Below are 19,639 nucleotides of genomic sequence, written 5' to 3'. Positions count from 1 at the left end.
CGAAGTAACCATGCTTGAACAGATTTACTTCCACTAACAGCTTAACGCTTTATCGTTGAGTGTTGTGTGCAGGCAGCACACCCGAAAAATATTTTAAAAGCGAATAGTAGCTTTATTTTGCCCATTTTTGTGGTTAGTGGTAGTGATTGGTGGTTGGTCAGTATACAAAGATCTTGAAGGAAAGGGCGCTTGATCCCCCGCAACCAAGTTGCAGAAAGGGGCAGGATGGTTGGGGGGAGGCAATACCACTCAAACTAACGAAGGTCCCACAGGAACCTTCGTTAGGGCTGTTCGCTTTGACAGTCATTGTTGATGGTTCCCGTAGTTTTCCTCCTTGCGTAGTTAGTTTTGATTATGGCATTTCTGGCAAAATATCTTCGGTCAACAGTGAATGACAGGCAGCAAGCATCATTTGTTGGACTAGAGCAGGAACAAGGAATAAGCCTGGCGTACGACTCTTTCGAAAGCACAGTCAGAGGCTAAAGGATGATGCGAACATTCTGAGCTGCAGAGGTATTGCGCAGGTAGTGTAGAGCAAATGCAATGTGCACCGCCTTCATGTCCATTGAGAACTGTCCGTACAAGTTCCACATGAAGCCATAGGTGGCTTGTGGTGAAGCTCGCTTCGTGTTCTACCTGGTGCTGCATACCTATTGCTGAAAAAAGATGCAGCGAAATATACCTTTTTTTTTTTCCATTGAATATCCTTATGCTCAGTATGTTTTGCACATATCAATGAAAGAACATTTCTTTCTGCTATTTTTGTGCCTCGTCATTAAAGGGTGTTAATAACCTCGTGAAGCCAAGGAAGGCATAGTGGCAATTAACTGCGTTCTTTAATTGAAATGTGGAAACTAAACTAAAGTGAACCAGGCAATTTGCGTCTGGTGGAATCTAACCAGTGACATGTGTGGTGCTCTACCGATATAACTACGAGGGCGTCTGTCGCCGTGTGCACTTCCTTGGTCATTTGTGTGTTTAAGACTGTCCTGGAAGTGTTGTCGGTTGTTCAGCCTTTCTTATGCTTCCCCCCTTCCCGTTGAGTGCAATAAAATGCTTCCGCATTGTGGAGAGCAGTGCTTGGTTTATGAGCTCTCCTAAACCTAATGTTGCTGTGCGTCTTTCAAAATTGCTTTAACTGCTTAACTGCCGAGGACAAGCTAAGTTGTCATGAGAAAAGTATTACTTCCTTATAAACATGACGCATAAATAAATAATACTGTCATTTGCTATTTCTTTTTTCAACAAAAGCCGTAAAGGTGCTGTAGGCATTCCTGGAGATCATACATATTTAAAAAAATCTCCCAAAATCAGGTTTTGTAAAATTTGCAGTTCATTATTTTTTTGATCTCGTGGCATTTAAAGGGCTAAAAAATATTGTAACCCCTTAAATAATTTTTTTTTTGCTGTGAAAAAATTTTTGGAACAGTGTTTTGCTGACGACTCTGAACTTGCCCAACTTACAATTCTCTCCAAGTAAAATTATTTCCTTCACTTTCTCCTACTCGTCTCCTTCATTTACCAGTAATTTGTCGTTGGAAAAGTTATTTAAACGTTAAAAAACATAATCTGAGTGAAACGAGCACGCCGGTATTCCTTGTTTTGTGCGTAATTTTCTTGGTCACATTCACTTTTAACTATCATTACCACATGTTTTTTATTTCATTACCACATGTCAAGCGTTGTGGCACTCGTGTTTATTCCAGTATTTGCATACGGTCCGACTGGTGCTGGGAAGACATACACAATGCTGGGCTCCGAGGAATGCCCGGGAGTGATCACCCTCACGGTCGGAGAGCTGTACCGGCTGGTAGAAAAGCTAAGGTCCGAAGGCCAGACATGCGACGTGGCAGTCGCCTACATGGAAGTGTACAATGAGGTGGTGCGCGACCTGCTCTGCCCCAACGGGCCAACGCTGGTCGTGCGGGACGACCCGGCCAAGGGCATCGCCATATCAAACCTCACCATACACAAGGTCAGTCCCCTGGTTGTCACCAGGCATTTCACAAAAAAAGTGTCTGTAAATGATGCGAGATTGTGCGATGGTGCATTGTTGTGCCAATTTATTTTATTTTTTAGTTTTTTTTAAATAAGAGAATGGTATTTTTAGACAGTGCCGGGCAAATGTCGAGTAAGACTGGAGCACTTTGCATTTCATTGCACAATTCGGGAACTCATCTCAAGTTGTGCCAGCCTCGCAGCTAATTCCTGTGATCGCACTGGCTCCAATTCATAAATTGCAGCGTGTTCCATACAGCAGTTACTTTTGAGGTATTTAGTAAAATTTTGATCATTAGTAGTCAGACATGCATTTCAATTTCTCGTGCAAGTACTTCAGGTCAACATGTAGAACTGTGCTGTCTGTCATGGCAATTTGGTTAGAATATTGTTCAATGTCCATGTTTGTTGTCTTTCCTGCATTCCATTATGTTGCGAAAGTACCAGGTACGCGAGGTATTTGGGGACACGGATTTGAATTGCCATAGACAAAACATTCTCATTCTATCGGTCTAGGTGTTTTGACATCATCTTAACCTTTCTGTCGACTACCTGCTTGCACATTTATCCAAGTTATCGGCTTCCAGTCTGACACGAGATGAAGCTGTATGTGTTATAATCGCTTTAACGCAGGGATAGATCTTTTATGTGAGCTGAAGTCTGCAACTGCAAAGCTAGAAAGCAATGGCAAGACACCCTTATGATTTTTGTCCGCGCATCATTGAAGCGCAGTTGAGTGCTGCTCACGTCAGTTGGTAAGACTTCGTCAATGTGGTCAATAAAGCCGACGTCGCGGAGCCGTGCACGGTTGAGGGCATTGCTTGTGTGGTGCAAGGCTTTGTCGGCATGAATTGGATGAAAGGGAGAAGACCGCAGAACCGCACCACTACCGCTAAGCACGTCAGTTGCAGTCGAGTGCGGATGGTGGGACCACAGGGGGGTTTAAGGGAGACTTTGGGGGCCATAGTGTGCATCTGCCTGCTCTCCCATCTGCCGAGTGATGAAAGCCTGTGCTTCGATTACCGTGACTGATGAGACGTACGTTGTAAATAGTGTAAATAAACCCTGAGTCAAACTTCAACCCCAACAACTTCGCACTGCGTAGGCAAGACCCGCAGTTTGACGTCGAACTCGGATAGACCACGGTCCCAACCCCAATAATAGATCTTTTATGTGAGTCTTACTGAAGTCTGCAACTGCAAAGCTAGAAATATTAAAAAAAAAATTCCTAATAAAGTCAACCGTTGCTGGTGGGCGGGGGTGCCACAATAGGGGGCATATAATGGGGGTGTGCGCCGACTTTATTGCCTGCAGAGTAAGGGCATTTTTCAGTCTTACGTTGCCTTGATCGGGTTTGGATGACCTCCGCGTTACTCTCAACATCATTCGCCCCCGGAGACGACAGATCGATGCGGCGCAGTCATTGAAGCGCAGTTGAGTGCTGCTCACGTCAGTTGGTAAGACTTCGTCAATGTGGTCAATAAAGCCGACGTCGCGGAGCCGTGCACGGTTGAGGGCATTGCTTGTGTGGTGCAAGGCTTTGTCGGCAATGAATTGGATGAAAGGGAGAAGACCGCAGAACCGGCACCACTACCGCTAAGCACGTCAGTTGCAGTCGAGTGCGTCGTGTCGCTGAAATCTTGTCGACAGTAAAGCTGTCCGTGATGAGCACTCGTCTGCATTGAACCATCTGGAAATCATGATTGCTTAATCCGTTTTGAAGCAAAGCAAGCTTGCTGATAGCTTGGAAATTCTAGTGTTTTTGCTATTTCGTTGGCTTATTTTTGCCTGTCGTGTTATGATTGGCTACAATGAATGCACTCTGTGTGACTGCAATGTTCGTTAAAAGTTTGCTTGATTGTACAGTGTTGTACCACAGTAGTGGTAGCAGTTGCAGTTAGTCAAAGTTGTAGTGTAATACAATTGTTGTGCTGGTAGCACTAGTAGTTAGTAGCAGCATTAATAGGGATTACTGCAATGGAATCTCGTTAATTCAAACCGGCTTAGTTTGAACTTCTAGTTTATTCGTACAGACTGTGGCCTTTTCAAAATTGTGGTCTTTCAATGTGCAAACACAGCCAGTAATTTGAACGAGAAAGTGTTTGCGACGGTTAATTGAACATACCTGCTGACCATGCTTTCAGCAGTTCACCGACTCGTGGGGCCTTGCACCGGCTACTTCTCTCGTTGCGAGTGCTGTACATCGGTTCGTATAACCTGCACCAAAAATTCGGAAAATTTAGCATAGTGTCAGGGTCCGGTTTATATGCAAATTTCGCCTTAAGGTGCGGCTTAGGGGCAGTACGCGCCGTGCTGCTGTGAAGCCACACTTCTGGAACTCTCCACTCGTGTTCGCTTGGTGCATATGCACCGCCTAGCACAGCGCTGCACATAAGTTCTCCAACCAATGAGCTTCCTTTATGTAGAACTTTGTTAAATTTGAACAAATATTTGGGCCTCTTTGAATTCGCATTATCGATATTCAGCTGTAGTAGTAGAACAAGTGGAGTAGCTTCATACTAAAAGTGTTTGCCGTAACATTGCACATGCAGGTGAAGGAGGCCGGTGCGCTATTTCAGCTGCTTGTGAAAGGAAGCAAGAACAGGACACAGCACGCCACTGACGCCAATGAAGTGTCATCTCGATCACATGCCATTTTCCAGGTAGGGGGCAAGACTCGATTGGATGCTGACTGAGAGTGTGTGAATATGTGAAATTTGCACTATCTGAATAATGGTCCTGTTTCATATCTAAGCACTTGCTTTTACAATATGGATATTCACAATTTTTTTACATTTGAATTTGGGTGAATATGTGGGTTTATTATCGCTATTCGAGCCTGCCTGCCTTGGCGATGTACAGGCTGATTGAAGGTTGTAAGCCAATTTGGATCTGTGAGCTTTCCAACGTGTCTTTTCACATCTTTCCTCTCCACATTACAGTATAGACCACTTATAAAGTAACCACTTATAGTGCAGGACCGGATATAGTACGGTCTTTTCAGACTCCCGTTAATTTTCCCATAGCACTCGATGTATACGCATACCGCTTACAGTGCAGCCGCGCGAGACGAAATACCCATTATAATGTGGCTTCCGCGGGAAAATCGCGCCGACAAGGGCGGTAGCGAGCACGCTTCTCAACAAAGTGCGCCCACCGATGGGAGAGGAAATCAACGAGGGCGATGTGGAGGAGGAGCATGAGACTTAGATCATGAGTCCAAGGGCGATAAAGTCGTCGCCGCGCGCCATATGTGCGAGTGAAAGTGCGCAGGGGACGCGCGCCTTCATGGATAGCGAACGCACAGCGAAGAGCAAACGCGACTTCCATCGCGCGAAAGGCCTGGGAGGGAGGGAGGGGACGACGCTGTGCTGCGGCACCAAATGCGTATCTTGAAACCGGGTGCAAGGGCAACTGGCGACGCAATCTCCCACGCGAAAGGAGCAAAGCAGGAGGGCAGCACGGGAGGGCTTATACTCTACAAACAAATGCGGTCGACCGTCTTCTTCTTTCTTCTCGAGTGCTGCCTTGTGCGCGTGGCGCATGTGAGCCGGGTCCAACCGGGTGCTCGTGCCACAAAGATCGCTGCCTGTTGTTGCTGAACAACACCACGGTACAGCGTGTAGTGTCCAATCCGAAGGGCGCGCAACTTGAATGTGGCCAAGTTGTCGCGGCATTATCCCCCTCCTTACTGCATCGGCCCGATGCGTGAGAGAAAGTAGTGGATCCTGTGAGTTCCAGGAACGGCGACGCGGCGCCTGTCATCTGCTAGCCAGAGAACTTCCAGAGAGCTGCCAGACCAAAATTGTCCTGGCTGGTTCTGGCAGCCCGCGGGTAGCCAGAGGCGTCCAGCCCGTGTAAAACGAACGCGTGGCGGAAGTGCGTCACACGGTGGGCGGAGCAACCCGAGAAAAACGAAGGCGCTCTGGCTGGCTCTGGCAGCCCGTGGGCAGCCAGAAGTGGAAAATTGAAGCCTACTTCCAAAGATACGTTAAATTTCAGAGCACAGCACACGTTAAAGGGTGACAGCGATCCAGGCACTGTGATAACACTGCATGCTAGGCATTGCCAAAAAGTGCTGTTCATAAACTCCAATGCGTCTGGTGCTAGTTGTACGAAATCTTGCGAAAGTGAAGATACCTTCCGCCCCCCCTGAACAAAATTGCACAAGAAATCAGATCGACTACTTTCCTTGGGACTCTTTATTTTACCAAAGGGGCTTTTACAGCGAACCTGTCAGTGCACTAGAATTGCTCAAAAATATTACATGTCAATTTCCATGGTTCGTAAAAAAAATTTACTGACGATTACAATGCTCCCTAATGCGCAGCTCTATTCGCAATATATCGTATTTATTCTAAAGCGAGGGTGCAGTTCGGTGAGCCAAGAATGCACGCTGGTGCGAAATGGCGACCATGAAATGGGGGAAAAGGGAGCTTCACCACGTGGAGTGAGTTAGCAAATTTTGCTTTAAGGTGTGGCTTCATGGCATAGCGATGTGCGCTGCCATAAAGCAACTTAAGTTCGCTATGCCGTGAAGCCACTCCTAATGGCAAAATTAGCGTATAAGGCTGGGGGTTACTTTGAGGCCAAGGATTCTGGAAAAAAACCTAGCCTTATATTTGAATAAATACGGTGATTTGTCTCGTGCAGCATGTTGCACACGGAGCGAAGTGTGGCGCGTCTGCCTCGCTAGTCGCCAGAGGCAGCGCCTAGGCGCAATTCACAGCAGCCGCTGCAGATAGACGTCTGCTCGTGCAGTGCTTTGTTTTCATATGTGGTATCATTAGATGTGCTTGCTGCATGCCATTGGTGAATAGACGATGGCGTGCTACTTTGACGCCATCTCATAGCGGTCGGTGCCCGTCTTGCGCGGCGCTATGCTTTTCTCACTTTCACCGTACCCCCTTCTCCGCTTTCTGCCTCATGGTTCCGCTGCACCCTCCTTCTCCACTTTCCTCCTTGCGCCGTCTTCGCTATCGGTCTTTCATCGTGCGCTGTGTTCTGCGTTCCCTCTCATTCGTCGCTGTGCTCGGTTACGCCGAGGGACGCCTCCACCGCTCGTCGGAGGAACGGGTGCCTAAGAGCTGCACACTAAAATGATATTCTGACATTACAATATCTTATTCGGTCCCTTGTGGAATAAGTCACTTGTCCTCTGCCGAATCCGATATTTCTGACTTTTAGGTGGTCCCCGTCGAGTCTGCATTATCGGTTGAAGATTCCAAACCCTTTAGAGGCTGAGCCATGCATAGTGCATTGTAATGTTTAACAGCATGCTAGTGCGATTTTAGCAATATGTTCGCGTAACATGTTTTTTTTTTGGTACTGTGGAAAACTTATTGGAGTGGGTTTTACTGCATAACCATAAATTTGGCATATGTGGATTGAGCGGTGAGGTTTGGCTGTACATGAAAGTTTGTTTAGAGTTGCTTACTTCCAAACCCAGAGTTAATCCTCTTCTCCTGCTTTCAGGTGTACGTCACTCAGACGGAGAACGTTACGAGCACGAGCAAGGGAATCAGAGTCTCAAAAATGAGCTTCATTGACCTTGCCGGCTCTGAGCGTGCTGCTGCGATTAATAGGAATGTGAAGGAGCGGATACGCGAGGGTACGAAAATCAACCTGTCACTGCTGGCCCTTGGCAACTGCATTGACGCCCTTTCAAAAAGTGGGGTAAGTCTTTCTCCGTTTCATGTCTCTCGTGCCTTGCATTTGGGTAGAAGCATACGCAGCACAGCCAGCTTCATTATGTTGAGCGATGTAGCATGCTTCATTGCGTAACGTCAAGTTTATCGCACATTTGCTTCAATTTTATGATTGATCACACACAGTTGGCAATCTGAACTATTTGAACCATATTCATATTTGCATTTAGTGATTATTAGAGTCGAAGACCGAATTGAATAGGGCGATATTTGATGCATTATTCGGAAGTTTCGTATATTCACTTGTCCCTAGAACACTTGTACGAATTAAAGCGTGAATGTGTGCAAGTGATGTTCCTAGTTGAAATTGAGTTAAGAAGTTAGCCAGATCATGCGAAGCGTAAGGCAGGTAACTGGTGGTCTGTTGCAGCAACAGAATTAGGTGCCAAGGAAATGGCAAATGGTAATCGACCTGCCTTCCTTCCTTCCTCTTCCAGCCGCAGCGAGTGCCATATCGGGGCTCCAAGCTCACCCACATCCTGAAGGACTCGCTGGGTGGCACGTGCCGCACCCTCATGATCGCAGCAGTGACTCCTTCCAAGCTCAGCTACACGGACACGCACAACACCCTCAAGTACGCTGAGCGGGCCATGAAGATTGAGCTGCAGGTTGGCAAACTTTTCACTTAGTAGTCCTGTTGCAGCTAAACATTAGAGTAAGGACACATGGGTCATTCCACGATAAGTGTCCCAGACGTGTTGCTCGAACATTTCGGATGTTGCTTTAAGATAGTGTGGTGTATAAGGTGATTTCCAGCAGTGATTTCCCAAGATATTTTGCGGAAAAATATATGTGAAAGCACATTGCTTGACAACTAAAGTTTTCCGAAGTAGGTAAAGCATGGTTCTGCCAAAAAACAAAAGGAATGTCAACATTTTCACGCGAAACGGGTGGGCGAGTATTGAGGGGAAGCTGCCGCGGCAGGCGGCTACTGTTCGCGGCCGTGCGCGCCTCGCGCCTTTTCTTGTTTACATGGAATCTAGCTGCCGGAAAATGTATTGTACAATCAGTTTGGCAATGTACCTTGGTACATCGTACATTGGTGCCGAAAGATTGTTTTTTTAACAGCAAAGCTGTTTAAGCCAGCTGTAATTTGTGGTGCGTATCAAGAAACTACCAAGAAAGAAAATAAAATAAATTTCTTGCCAAGGCGGGATTTGAACTCACGGTCCCAAGGCAAGCGTCGTAGCCACTAGGTTATACAGCCACGCTTGCAGAGCATGCATTTATGCGAACCATATGATTGCGTTCGAGCGTCACCGTGTTCGTCCACAGCTGGCGCGTTCGTACGCTCGTGCTCTGCGAGGTGAAGAGGTTTTTCGCACTGTGAGAGCGAGAGAGAGAGACACATTCACGGAGTGGGTCTCCTGGAACGCGGTGTTGGCATTGGAACGCAGTGCCAATGTTGCAAGCTGCGCTATGCAATGCGCAGTAAAGGCCGTAAGTCCGAGACGCGCGAAAAGAAATTATCATCATGAGTAATAAGATGAAAAGTTTGCACGCACTTCCGGGAAATGCTGGGCTACGATCGCCCAGCTTCGCTGTTTCAATCGTTGTGTGGCCGAGTGCAAGGTTTTTTTAGGAACGTATGAACCGGTAAAGCATAGCTGTATTTGGTCAATTCTTTTGCTCTTGATCGTGAACATCGGTGCTGGGAAATTATACGTATCAACGAGGTTCTACTTACGTGAGAGGAAACTCAAGAAATCAAAACCACTTCCCTGAGTCAATGACTGCTGTACAGGGTTGTGCAGCTGTGTATGTCCAAAAGCCTTCATCGTGGTCGTTATTTCTTGATGCTTTCATAATGGTCTTTGTTCTGTTCTTTTTCTTTGCAGGCCAAAAAAAATGTGCTCAATGTGAATGTGCATATGACGATGTACACCGCGCTGATCGACGAGTACAAGCAGAAGGTGAGCTACTCTTACACTTGAACCGCGATATAACAGTGTACCTGCCAACTTCTGAATTTTTCATGGTTTATGAATTCGGACTCTGGTTTTTAGAATGCCGCGTCAAGCTTTACAAAGTTTTGGAAGAGTGGATTTTTGGGCAGGCTGTTGAAGCATTCACGGTCAGTAGTGATTCTGTTTGTCTCATCACCTTTTGGTACCGTGTGTTGTGCTTCATCAAGTACAAAGTTTTGTCTGTGACAAAAAATTTTAAAGGTGTTAAAAGATGGCAATAAAGTGGGATAGCCTCAAAGGTTGGCGCATCATAGGCGCCAAAATTGAAAGTAATGGCACCAAAATGGGAACAACCAAAAACAAATTTGAACTTTGCACCATGGTGATGTTCAGTAGGCGGAGCATTGCGGGCACCACCCCGCTCCGCCATAGCCTTCGCAGTGCAACCGGGAACCCCGCAAAGGGGATCACAGGCAATCATTGATTGCCAATAACTCCACTTATGCTGAACGCATTGAAGTACTTTTTGCTGCGAGCTATTTTTCAAATAGTCTATTTTAATGTCGGATACATTTCTCGACTTAGATAAAGTGTGGTTCTGGACCCCTTTTGTCATGATCATCGGCCTATATTTATGTCCACTGCAGGACGAAGGCCTCTCCCTGCGACCTCCAATTACCCCTGTCTTGCACTAGCTGGTTCTAACTTGCTCCTGCAAATTTCCTTACTTCATCACCCCACCTACTTTTCTGCCATCCTCGACTGCGCTTCCCTTCTCTTGGTATCCATTCTGTAACTCCAATGGTCCACCGGTTATCCATCCTGCGCATTACATGGCCTGCCTGCCTTAATTTTTTTCGCTTAATGTCAATTAGAATATCGGCTATCCCCATTTGCCCTCTGATCGACACCGCTCTCTTCCCATCTCTTAACGTTAGGTCTAACATTTTTCGTTCCATCGCTCTTTCTGCAGTCCTTAACTTGTTCTTTGTTGAGCTTCTTTGTTAACCTCCAAGTTTCTGCCCCATATGTTAGCACTAGTAGAATGCAATGATTGTACACTTTCATCTTCAACAACAGTGGTAAGGATTTGGCAATGCCTGCTGTATGTACCTCAACCCAATATTATTCTTATTGTTAAAGGACCCCTTCAACTTATAGCAATGGGAATCCCCAAGGAACTGCTCCCCGCTTACAAAACCTGATCCCGTCTTAAACAAACAAAAAATGCGCCCCTCCTGCGTTCTCCTCCTGCATAGTCTTGGGTTTTCCGAGCCCATGCGTTGTCTCCCGGAGAGCAAGTTGCAAGGCGTCCGCCTTCTGCGCCGTGTCTGCTAGCGCTCGAGTTGCCGTGAAGGATACACTGAAATCTCACTATCCCCATATTTCAGAATATGAATTTGTTGTACTTAGGTGTTAAGATGACACGAGAATTGAATACTGTTATTCTCAAACGTTTGCTATTCTAAAGTTAATAGTACTGAAATATTTTTACATTGAAATTACCGTATTTGTTCGGATATAAGGCGAGGTTTTTTCCCAGAATCTTAAGCCTCGAAGTCACCCCCCGCCTTATACGTGAATTTTGCTTTTAGGTGTGGCTTCATGGCAGCGCGAATTTCGCCTTACAATGTGGCTTTGGGGCAGCATGTGCCATGGTGCCGTGAAGCCACACTATGAGGAGAAATTCGCGCTGCCGTTAAGCCACACCTAACGGCAAAGTTCACATATAACACGCACTGGCGGGTTTAAGCTCCCTTTCCCCATATTGCATTATCGCCATTTTGCACTTTGGCTATGTTAGTAATTTGGTATTTCTGGAGATCCCCGCCGAGTCTCGATAATTCGTCGCCCACTTGGTATCGCCTTATAATGGTGTGCATACTCAAGTTTTTTTTTTCTTCGGTCCCCTAATTGCATCCTCGCCTTATAATCGTAACCCCCTTATAAACAAATACGGTATATGAGCAGTCAGTGTGGAATATTTCTGAAAGGTTCGTTAAGCTGAAAAGTTCATAATGTGTTGCTTGTAGTAACAAGGTTTCGCAGTATGCAGGCACTTTTCAGACAAAATGTACCAGTCAGAATTGAGCAAATGCTGCATGTCTCGATCTGGGAAACTTGAATCGTGGCTTATCCGGAGAGTTGGTGTTCCCTTTTGTCTTACTCTTCTGCCCTTCAACAGGTTCGCAGTGTTGAGAGGAGATGAATTTGACTAGATTAGATGCAACAGCCTGTTCTCGGTCCTTAAATTTCACAGGTGGAGGGCCTTCAGCGTAAGCTCGACACGGTGACAACTGAAAAGACCGCGCTCGAGGCCGAGGTGCAAGAGCTTAAAGACGGTCTGGCGACGATGACGGCCAGCCGAGATGCCCTGCTACAAGCTCGGGAAACCGGCGATGGCGGGTGTGGGCCAGCGACGTGTAACGACGTCCTGTCCACAACTCCCGTCCTGTCGCCCAGCGTGGAGGTGAGCCCGGCCAGTGATGGCAGGATGAAGTACTACGTTGATGCAGCGCAGAAGATATATAGAGTGCGCGCTAAGATCATCAGCCAGATCTGGGAGAACGAGGCCGTCATTCGCATGAGCCAGGTGAGTGGAACCTTGCGGCATTGCTGCAGGGATGGGGACGATGAGAGGTTCGGACAGACGACACTTTGTCAACGTAATTTTTCACTTTGCCGTATCGAGAGAAACACCAGAATCTGGCAGTGGAGCTTGCATTTTCCTGGCCAGTATGAGGCAATGACCAAGTTTCTTCTTGATAAGAGTATCAATTCTGTATGAACAACATATCGGGCAGGGGGCACTGAAAGTCTTTTTTTTTTTGTTTGTTTGTGGATGCAGCAGGAAAATTTTTCCGATCTGTACACCATCCTGCGGTGAAAACGAGAACCTTGTATTACTCGCCGATATGTGGCAGGGAATTGTACGATTTTCAAATAGTGTGCTCTTGCCTGCTTCATTCTGGCTGTTGCCAATGCCATGAACGCTGTTTTGATTTCATATCAGATTGTAAAACTCGGGTAATTTTCCTACCCATTTTCTCGGAATAAACATTCACGGTAGATTCTTGCGAATTTGGTATAGTATCAGTACGCATTTTCTACTTTTGGCCTCGAAGATTGAAAAGCACATCCTCAATTCGCAACTGACAAACGAAGGTACTACATTGGTAATGCATCAGCATCCCATACGTGCTTGAAACCTAGGTTCTTTTTTCCAAGTAAGTGTGTTGCACACGTCTTTTCAATCAAGTTCTGCAACAAGCTTGTCATTGTAAAAGGTCAGCTTAGAAAATGAAAATTGCTCGCACGTTATTTAAAAAAGTTTCTGCACAGACTAACTACAGCTACATTGTTCACACTGATAAATTCTTGGGAAGACTAGGGGAGCACAAATGTAATGTCGAAAAAAGTCACCTCTCCAATGCACTTGCAGAGCATGCAGCCAATTGCGAACATGTCATTGAGTGGAACAATCTCATGTTTCTCTCTTTGGCGATCACTGATGCAAAGAGGTTATTAAATTTTCTTATAAAGGCAGCACCCGATACCATTAACCAGATGGATGGCACCAAACCCAAAGTTTTTTCCCCCAATTGTTGCATCATGTGTGGCGTACAACCACCTCTTGTCTACGGTATTGTGAACGAGAAACCTGTATTGTTCCTGATATGTCGGTTAACTTTGGCTTGATCAGCGAGCACAAGCCCTTCTTTGTTTTTTATAAACTATATTTTTTCTTGGATCTCAGTGTTCCAGTATAATGACACGTATACATGTTTATCTTTCACCGGTGGCCGCTTTCCACCGGCTAACAAATGTTAAACGTTATCGCTCGGCGCAGGACGCGCCTGTGTCGGAGGTTTCTAGAACGTTATCGATGCTTCTTTCCGTTGCCTGTTTTCACAGACGCTTATGTTATCTGATTGTGTGACCGATGCGAATTGTCTAGAACTTTCTGGAAGACACGCGGGCATCAGGGATTAATCTGGAACCTTCGATGACTCAGGTATAAAAGCCGACGCGTTTCGCCGCTGATGAGATTCCGACGATCGCCGACTGTGTTCGCCGCTATCGTTGTGCTTCAAGTGTAACTTGCTTTTGTGGGCACAGGTTCGCCCAATAAAGAATCAGTTTCATCATTCCCAGTTTTACGACTGTTTGCTTCATCGTCACTACTACGTGACATCTGGTGGAGGTGCTGGGTATGTCCTTGTACCGGACCCCCCCGTCCAGCCGTGAGCCAAGCCCACACCGTCTAGAAGACGTCGACGCCTACCCCGACCAGCGAGCTAGTCGCAGGCTACTGAACCTGCCACCGGAGTACGAACCCCTACCTGAGAAGACCAAGAGGACAAAAGTCATGACCTCGGCAGCAGCTACCATGACAGCCCCTGTGCCAACATCTGCGGTCGTGATGCAACAATCCAGGGAGCCGCCGACTTTCCGCGGTTCGCCATGTGAAGACGCCGAAAGCTGGCTGGAGGCATACGACCGGGTCGCTACGTTCAACAAGTGGGACTGCGACGAAAAGCTGCGCCATGTTTACTTCTCTCTTGAAGACGGCGCCAGAACCTGGTTCGAGAATAGGGAACGTTCACTAACAACCTGGGACCTCTTCCGAGCCGCCTTCCTGGACACCTTCACGAGCGTCGTCCGTAAAGAAAGAGCTGCAGCCTTGCTGGGAAAACCGTGTACAGCTCCCGAATGAGAGCATCGGTATGTACACTGAAGAAATGACTCGATTGTTCCGGCACGCCGATCCAGCTATGCCCGAAGACAAGAAAGTTCGCTTGCTCATGCGGGGAGTTAAGCAGGAGCTATTCGCCGGACTGGTACGGAATCCACCAACAACAGTCCAAGACTTTCTCTCGGAGGCTACGACGATCGAGAAAGCACTGGACATGCGCAACCGGCAATACAATCGCCGTTCGACGCCACACTACGTCGAAGTCCAAGGACTTTCCGACGACCTACGAGACACCATCAGGGCGATAGTGCGCGAAGAGCTGCAGAAGTTGCTACCGTCGTCGCAGCCTCAAGTTGCTTCCATCGCCGATATCGTGCGGGAGGAAATCCAGCAATCGCTAGGACTTCCCGAATCGCCGCAACCCGAGCCGGAAGCGCTGACCTACGCCGCCGTCGCCTGTCGTCAAGGCCCCCCTCCGCGCTCGCGCCAGGGCCCCGTAACGCCGCAGTTCCGACGTCCACCACCGCCGCCGCCAGCACGCCCGCCCGTCGCCCAGCGCAGCTACCAGAGGAAGACGGACATTTGGCGCGCCCCCGATCACCGCCCGCTCTGCTATCACTGCGGGGAAGCCGGCCATGTCTACCGCCGATGCCCATACCGCGAGATGGGCCTACGAGGGTTCGCCGTCAACGCGCCGCGTCCAGTGCGGGGTGAACGACCGCGCGACATTGCCGACTACCTCGCCGGAGCCCAGTGGCAACCCCGACGACCCTCACGCTCGCCGTCACCAGGCCGCTACATCTCGCCGCATCGTCATCAGTACACCGGTCCCACCCGGGGCCGATCTCCCAGCCCTTACCGGGGAAACTAAAGGCAGCAACCGATGGAGGTGCGGTTGCTGTACGACGCAATGCCGAAGATCCTCCGCCGACGACGACGACGATTCGCGAATCATTACGACGAGATATCAGCACGCCGCCTAGCAACAGCCTTGACAGCACTTCGCCGCCGCAAGAAGACCGGCCGACGCGACGTAGCAGCAGCGGAGCAAGCCGACGCAGCCGTGATCCGACGCCACGACTTAACCGTAATGCTAGACGACGGTCTACCGACTTAGACGTGCTCATCGACGGTCATAACGTCACCGCTCTCGTCGACACTGGCGCCGACTATTCCGTCTTCAGTGGCGCGTTCGCCGCCAAGTTAAAGAAGGTGAAGACGGCCTGGCAAGGATCTGATATCCGGACAGCTGGAGGCCACCTAATAACGCCGGCTGGAATCTGCACAGCCCGAGTCACGGTAAACAACCGCACTTACCCGGCGAGCTTCGTAATCCTGCAGCACTGCTGCAGGGATGTCATCCTAGGCATGGACTTTCTAAACCAATACGGTGCAGTCATCGACTTAAGGTCCAGGTCGATAACGCTTTCAACGCACAACGCGCTACCACCGGATACAAGCATAAGTTACCATGCCTTGAATGTGCTTAAAGAACAAGTCACCATTCCGCCTCGCTCCAGCGTAATGATTTCCGTCGGTACCGAAGTGCCTGCAGACATGGAGGGCATCATCGAGGGCAATCATCACCTACTGCTTGACCGTGAAATTTGCGTCGCTAGAGGCATAGCTGAGCTACGTGCAGGGAAAGCAAGGGTGATGCTCACGAACTTCAGCCCTGAATACAAGCACATTAACAAAGGCACCACGGTCGCCTACATCGACGAAATAGTACAAGCCAGCAGTGCTTTCGCCTTCACGGATTCCAGTGCACCTGCAACGACGACTATAATACCTGAGCCAACTTTCGACGTCAATCAGAACCTTCCCAGGCATAAGAAAGAACAACTAAAAGCTCTGCTCCTGCAATACAAGGACTGCTTCTCGTCGTCGTCAAAAGTTCGACAAACCCCTGTCGCCAAGCACCGCATCATCACCGACGAAAATGTCCGCCCACTCCGTTAGAGCCCGTACCGAGTTTCGGCGCGCGAACGTGAAGCCATAAGGCACCAAGTCGACGAAATGCTACGCGACGACATCATCCAGCCGTCCAAGAGTCCGTGGGCGTCCCCCGTGGTGTTAGTGAAGAAGAAGGATGGAACCCTACGTTTCTGCGTCGATTATCGTCGCCTCAACAAGATCACGAAGAAGGACGTATACCCCCTCCCACGGATTGACGACGCGTTGGATCGACTCTACAACGCAAAGTATTTTTCGTCGATGGACCTCAAAACCGGATACTGGCAAATTGAAGTCGACGAGAGGGACCGGGAGAAGACTGCCTTTATAACACCAGACGGACTGTTCCAGTTCAAGGTCATGCCGTTTGGTCTTTGCTCGGCACCTGCGACTTTCCAACGCGTCATGGATACAGTACTGGCAGGCTTGAAATGGCAGACTTGCCTTGTCTATTTGGACGACGTCGTTGTGTTTGCCTCAAGCTTCGAAGAACACCTGCGGCGCCTTGAAACAGTTTCTTCAAGCAATCAAAACCTCCGGACTCACGTTAAAGCCAGAGAAGTGCCGCTTCGCATATGAGGAGCTCTTGTTTTTGGGCCACGTAATCAACAAGTCTGGAGTGCGCCCCGACCCTCAGAAAACTGCGGCCATCTCCAACTTTCCTCCGCCCGCTGACAAGAAGGCAGTGCGTAGATTTCTTGGACTGTGCGCCTATTACAGGCGCTTCGTCAAGAATTTTTCACGGATCGCTGAGCCACTGACGTATCTCACGAAGGCCGACGTCGAGTTCAAGTGGGAGACGCCGCAAATCGAAGCATTTGAAGAACTGAAGCGACGCCTGCAATCGCCGCCAATACTTGCGCATTTCGACGAAAACGCCGATACTGAAGTCCACACCGACGCAAGCAGCGTAGGACTCGGCGCCGTTCTTGTGCAGAGGACTGACGGACTAGAAAGGGTTGTAAGTTACGCTAGCCGATCGCTATCGAAGGCGGAATCAAATTATTCCACAACAGAAAAGGAGTGCCTCGCCATCATCTGGGCTACATCAAAGTTTCGCCCCTACCTCTATGGCAGGCCCTTTAAAGTCGTGAGCGACCACCACGCCTTGTGTTGGCTAGCTAACTTGAAGGATCCTTCAGGTCGCCTCGCACGATGGAGTCTGAGACTTCAAGCATTCGACATCACCGTCGTTTACAAGTCCGGGCGAAAGCACTCTGACGCCGACTGCTTGTCTCGCTCCCCCGTCGAACCGCCGCCACAGGACGACCCGGATGACGATACTTTCTTGGGACCCATCAGTGCCGACGAATTCGCCGAACAACAGCGAGCCGACCCGGAACTAAGGAGCCTTGTAGACTACCTGGAAGTCAAGACCGTCATTGTGCCGAAGGTGTTCAGGCGAGGATTGGCGTCGTTTTTCTTGCAAAACGACATTCTTCTAAAGAAGAACTTCTCGCCTCTCCGAGCCAACTACCTCCTCGTGGTACCCTCAGCATTGCGTCCAGAGGTTCTGCAAGCTCTCCATGACGACCCAACGGCTGGACACCTCGGCTTTTCCCGCACGCTCGCGAGGATACAAGAAAAATACTACTGGCCTCGCCTCTCTGCCGACGTCGCCCATTACGTAAGGACATGCCGAGACTGTCAGCGACGCAAAACACCGCCGACAAGGCCAGCCGGACTTCTACAGCCGATCGAGCCACCTCGCCGACCATTCCAGCAGATCGGGATGGACTTACTGGGGCCTTTTCCGACGTCGACGTCCGGGAATAAATGGATCGTCGTAGCTACGGACTACCTCACCCGCTACGCCGAAACAAAAGCCTTGCCCAAAGGCAGTGCCGCTGAGGTAGCCCGATTCTTCGTTGAAAACATCCTCCTGCGTCACGGTGCCCCAGAAGTCCTCATCACCGACAGAGGTACGGCATTCACGGCTGAACTAACTCAAGCCATCCTGCGATACAGCCAGACAAGCCATCGCCGCACCACCGCCTACCACCCGCAGACGAATGGCCTCACCGAGCGCCTAAATAAGACCATCGCCGACATGCTGGCAATGTACGTCGACGTCGAACACAAGACGTGGGATGCCATCCTTCCGTACTTGACCTTCGCATACAACACGGCCATGCAAGAAACGACGCACATGGCGCCGTTCAACCTGGTCTACGGAAGGAACCCGGCAACGATGCTTGACGCCATGCTACCGGACGTCACCGACGAAGAAAATCACGACGTTGCCACCTATTTGCAGCGTGCCGAAGAAGGTCGACAGCTCGCCCGCTTGCGCATCAAGAACCAGCAGAGGACCGACAGCCGACACTACAATCTTCGACGACGCAACGTCGAGTACCAGCCCGGCGACCGTGTTTGGGTCTGGACCTCCGATACGCCGACGAGGACTTAGCGAGAAACTGTTGCGTCGCTATTCGGACCATATAAGATAATCCGACGTATTGGCGCACTGGACTATGAGGTCGTGCCAGACGGCATTTCGCAATCACAGGGGCGCCGGGCACGACCTGAAGTCATCCATGTGGTGCGTCTTAAACCTTTCTACGCCCGCTGACGACATTAGGTACTTTGTTACTTTGTATTGTTTTTTTTTGTTGTTTATAACGCATTGTTTTGTTTTTGCTTTCGTGCTTGTAGATCGGGACGATGCTTTTTAAGGGGAGGGTATTGACACGTATACATGTTTATCTTTCACCGGTGGCCGCTTTCCACCGGCTAACAAATGTTAAACGTTATCGCTCGGCGCAGGACGCGCCTGTGTCGGAGGTTTCTAGAACGTTATCGATGCTTCTTTCCGTTGCCTGTTTTCACAGACGCTTATGTTATCTGATTGTGTGACCGATGCGAATTGTCTAGAACTTTCTGGAAGACACGCGGGCATCAGGGATTAATCTGGAACCTTCGATGACTCAGGTATAAAAGCCGACGCGTTTCGCCGCTGATGAGATTCCGACGATCGCCGACTGTGTTCGCCGCTATCGTTGTGCTTCAAGTGTAACTTGCTTTTGTGGGCACAGGTTCGCCCAATAAAGAATCAGTTTCGTCATTCCCAGTTTTACGACTGTTTGCTTCATCGTCACTACTACGTGACAATAAATATTCCTGAAACTAAAAAAAATTGTTGTTCAACTGGGGTAATAGCACAACGCTAAAACAAAATGGGTTTCTCAAAAAAATTTGCACGTGAAAAAAAAATTGTCCTCTTCTGGGGATCCGATTTGGGACCAATGTCATTCTAGGGTGGTAGCTCTACCACCCGATATAACCACGAGGCTAGCATATTGCAGAACGAGAGCAACTTAACAACTCGAAGCACGGTGACAACCAGTGTGGAAAAATACTTCTGTGGGGAACCC

The 19,639-nt window shown here is 48.8% G+C and overlaps 1 protein-coding gene across 1 annotated transcript in view; it reads left to right on the top strand.

Moving 5' to 3' along the window:
• Positions 1 to 19,639, top strand: part of LOC119464009 (kinesin-like protein KIF18B) — a 43,715-nt gene that overhangs the window by 4,898 nt on the left and 19,178 nt on the right. Inside the window, exons 4-9 of the mRNA XM_049655461.1 lie at positions 1,707 to 1,975; positions 4,551 to 4,661; positions 7,474 to 7,674; positions 8,144 to 8,314; positions 9,545 to 9,619; positions 11,874 to 12,206. Of these exons, the coding sequence (XP_049511418.1) occupies positions 1,707 to 1,975; positions 4,551 to 4,661; positions 7,474 to 7,674; positions 8,144 to 8,314; positions 9,545 to 9,619; positions 11,874 to 12,206 (1,160 nt within the window). The remainder of the gene's footprint in view (positions 1 to 1,706; positions 1,976 to 4,550; positions 4,662 to 7,473; positions 7,675 to 8,143; positions 8,315 to 9,544; positions 9,620 to 11,873; positions 12,207 to 19,639) is intronic.

This window comes from Dermacentor silvarum, chromosome 9 (assembly GCF_013339745.2).
Source record: "Dermacentor silvarum isolate Dsil-2018 chromosome 9, BIME_Dsil_1.4, whole genome shotgun sequence".
In the NCBI taxonomy this organism is placed as follows: Eukaryota; Metazoa; Arthropoda; class Arachnida; order Ixodida; family Ixodidae; genus Dermacentor; species Dermacentor silvarum.
This window is presented reverse-complemented; position numbering and strand designations above follow the sequence as displayed.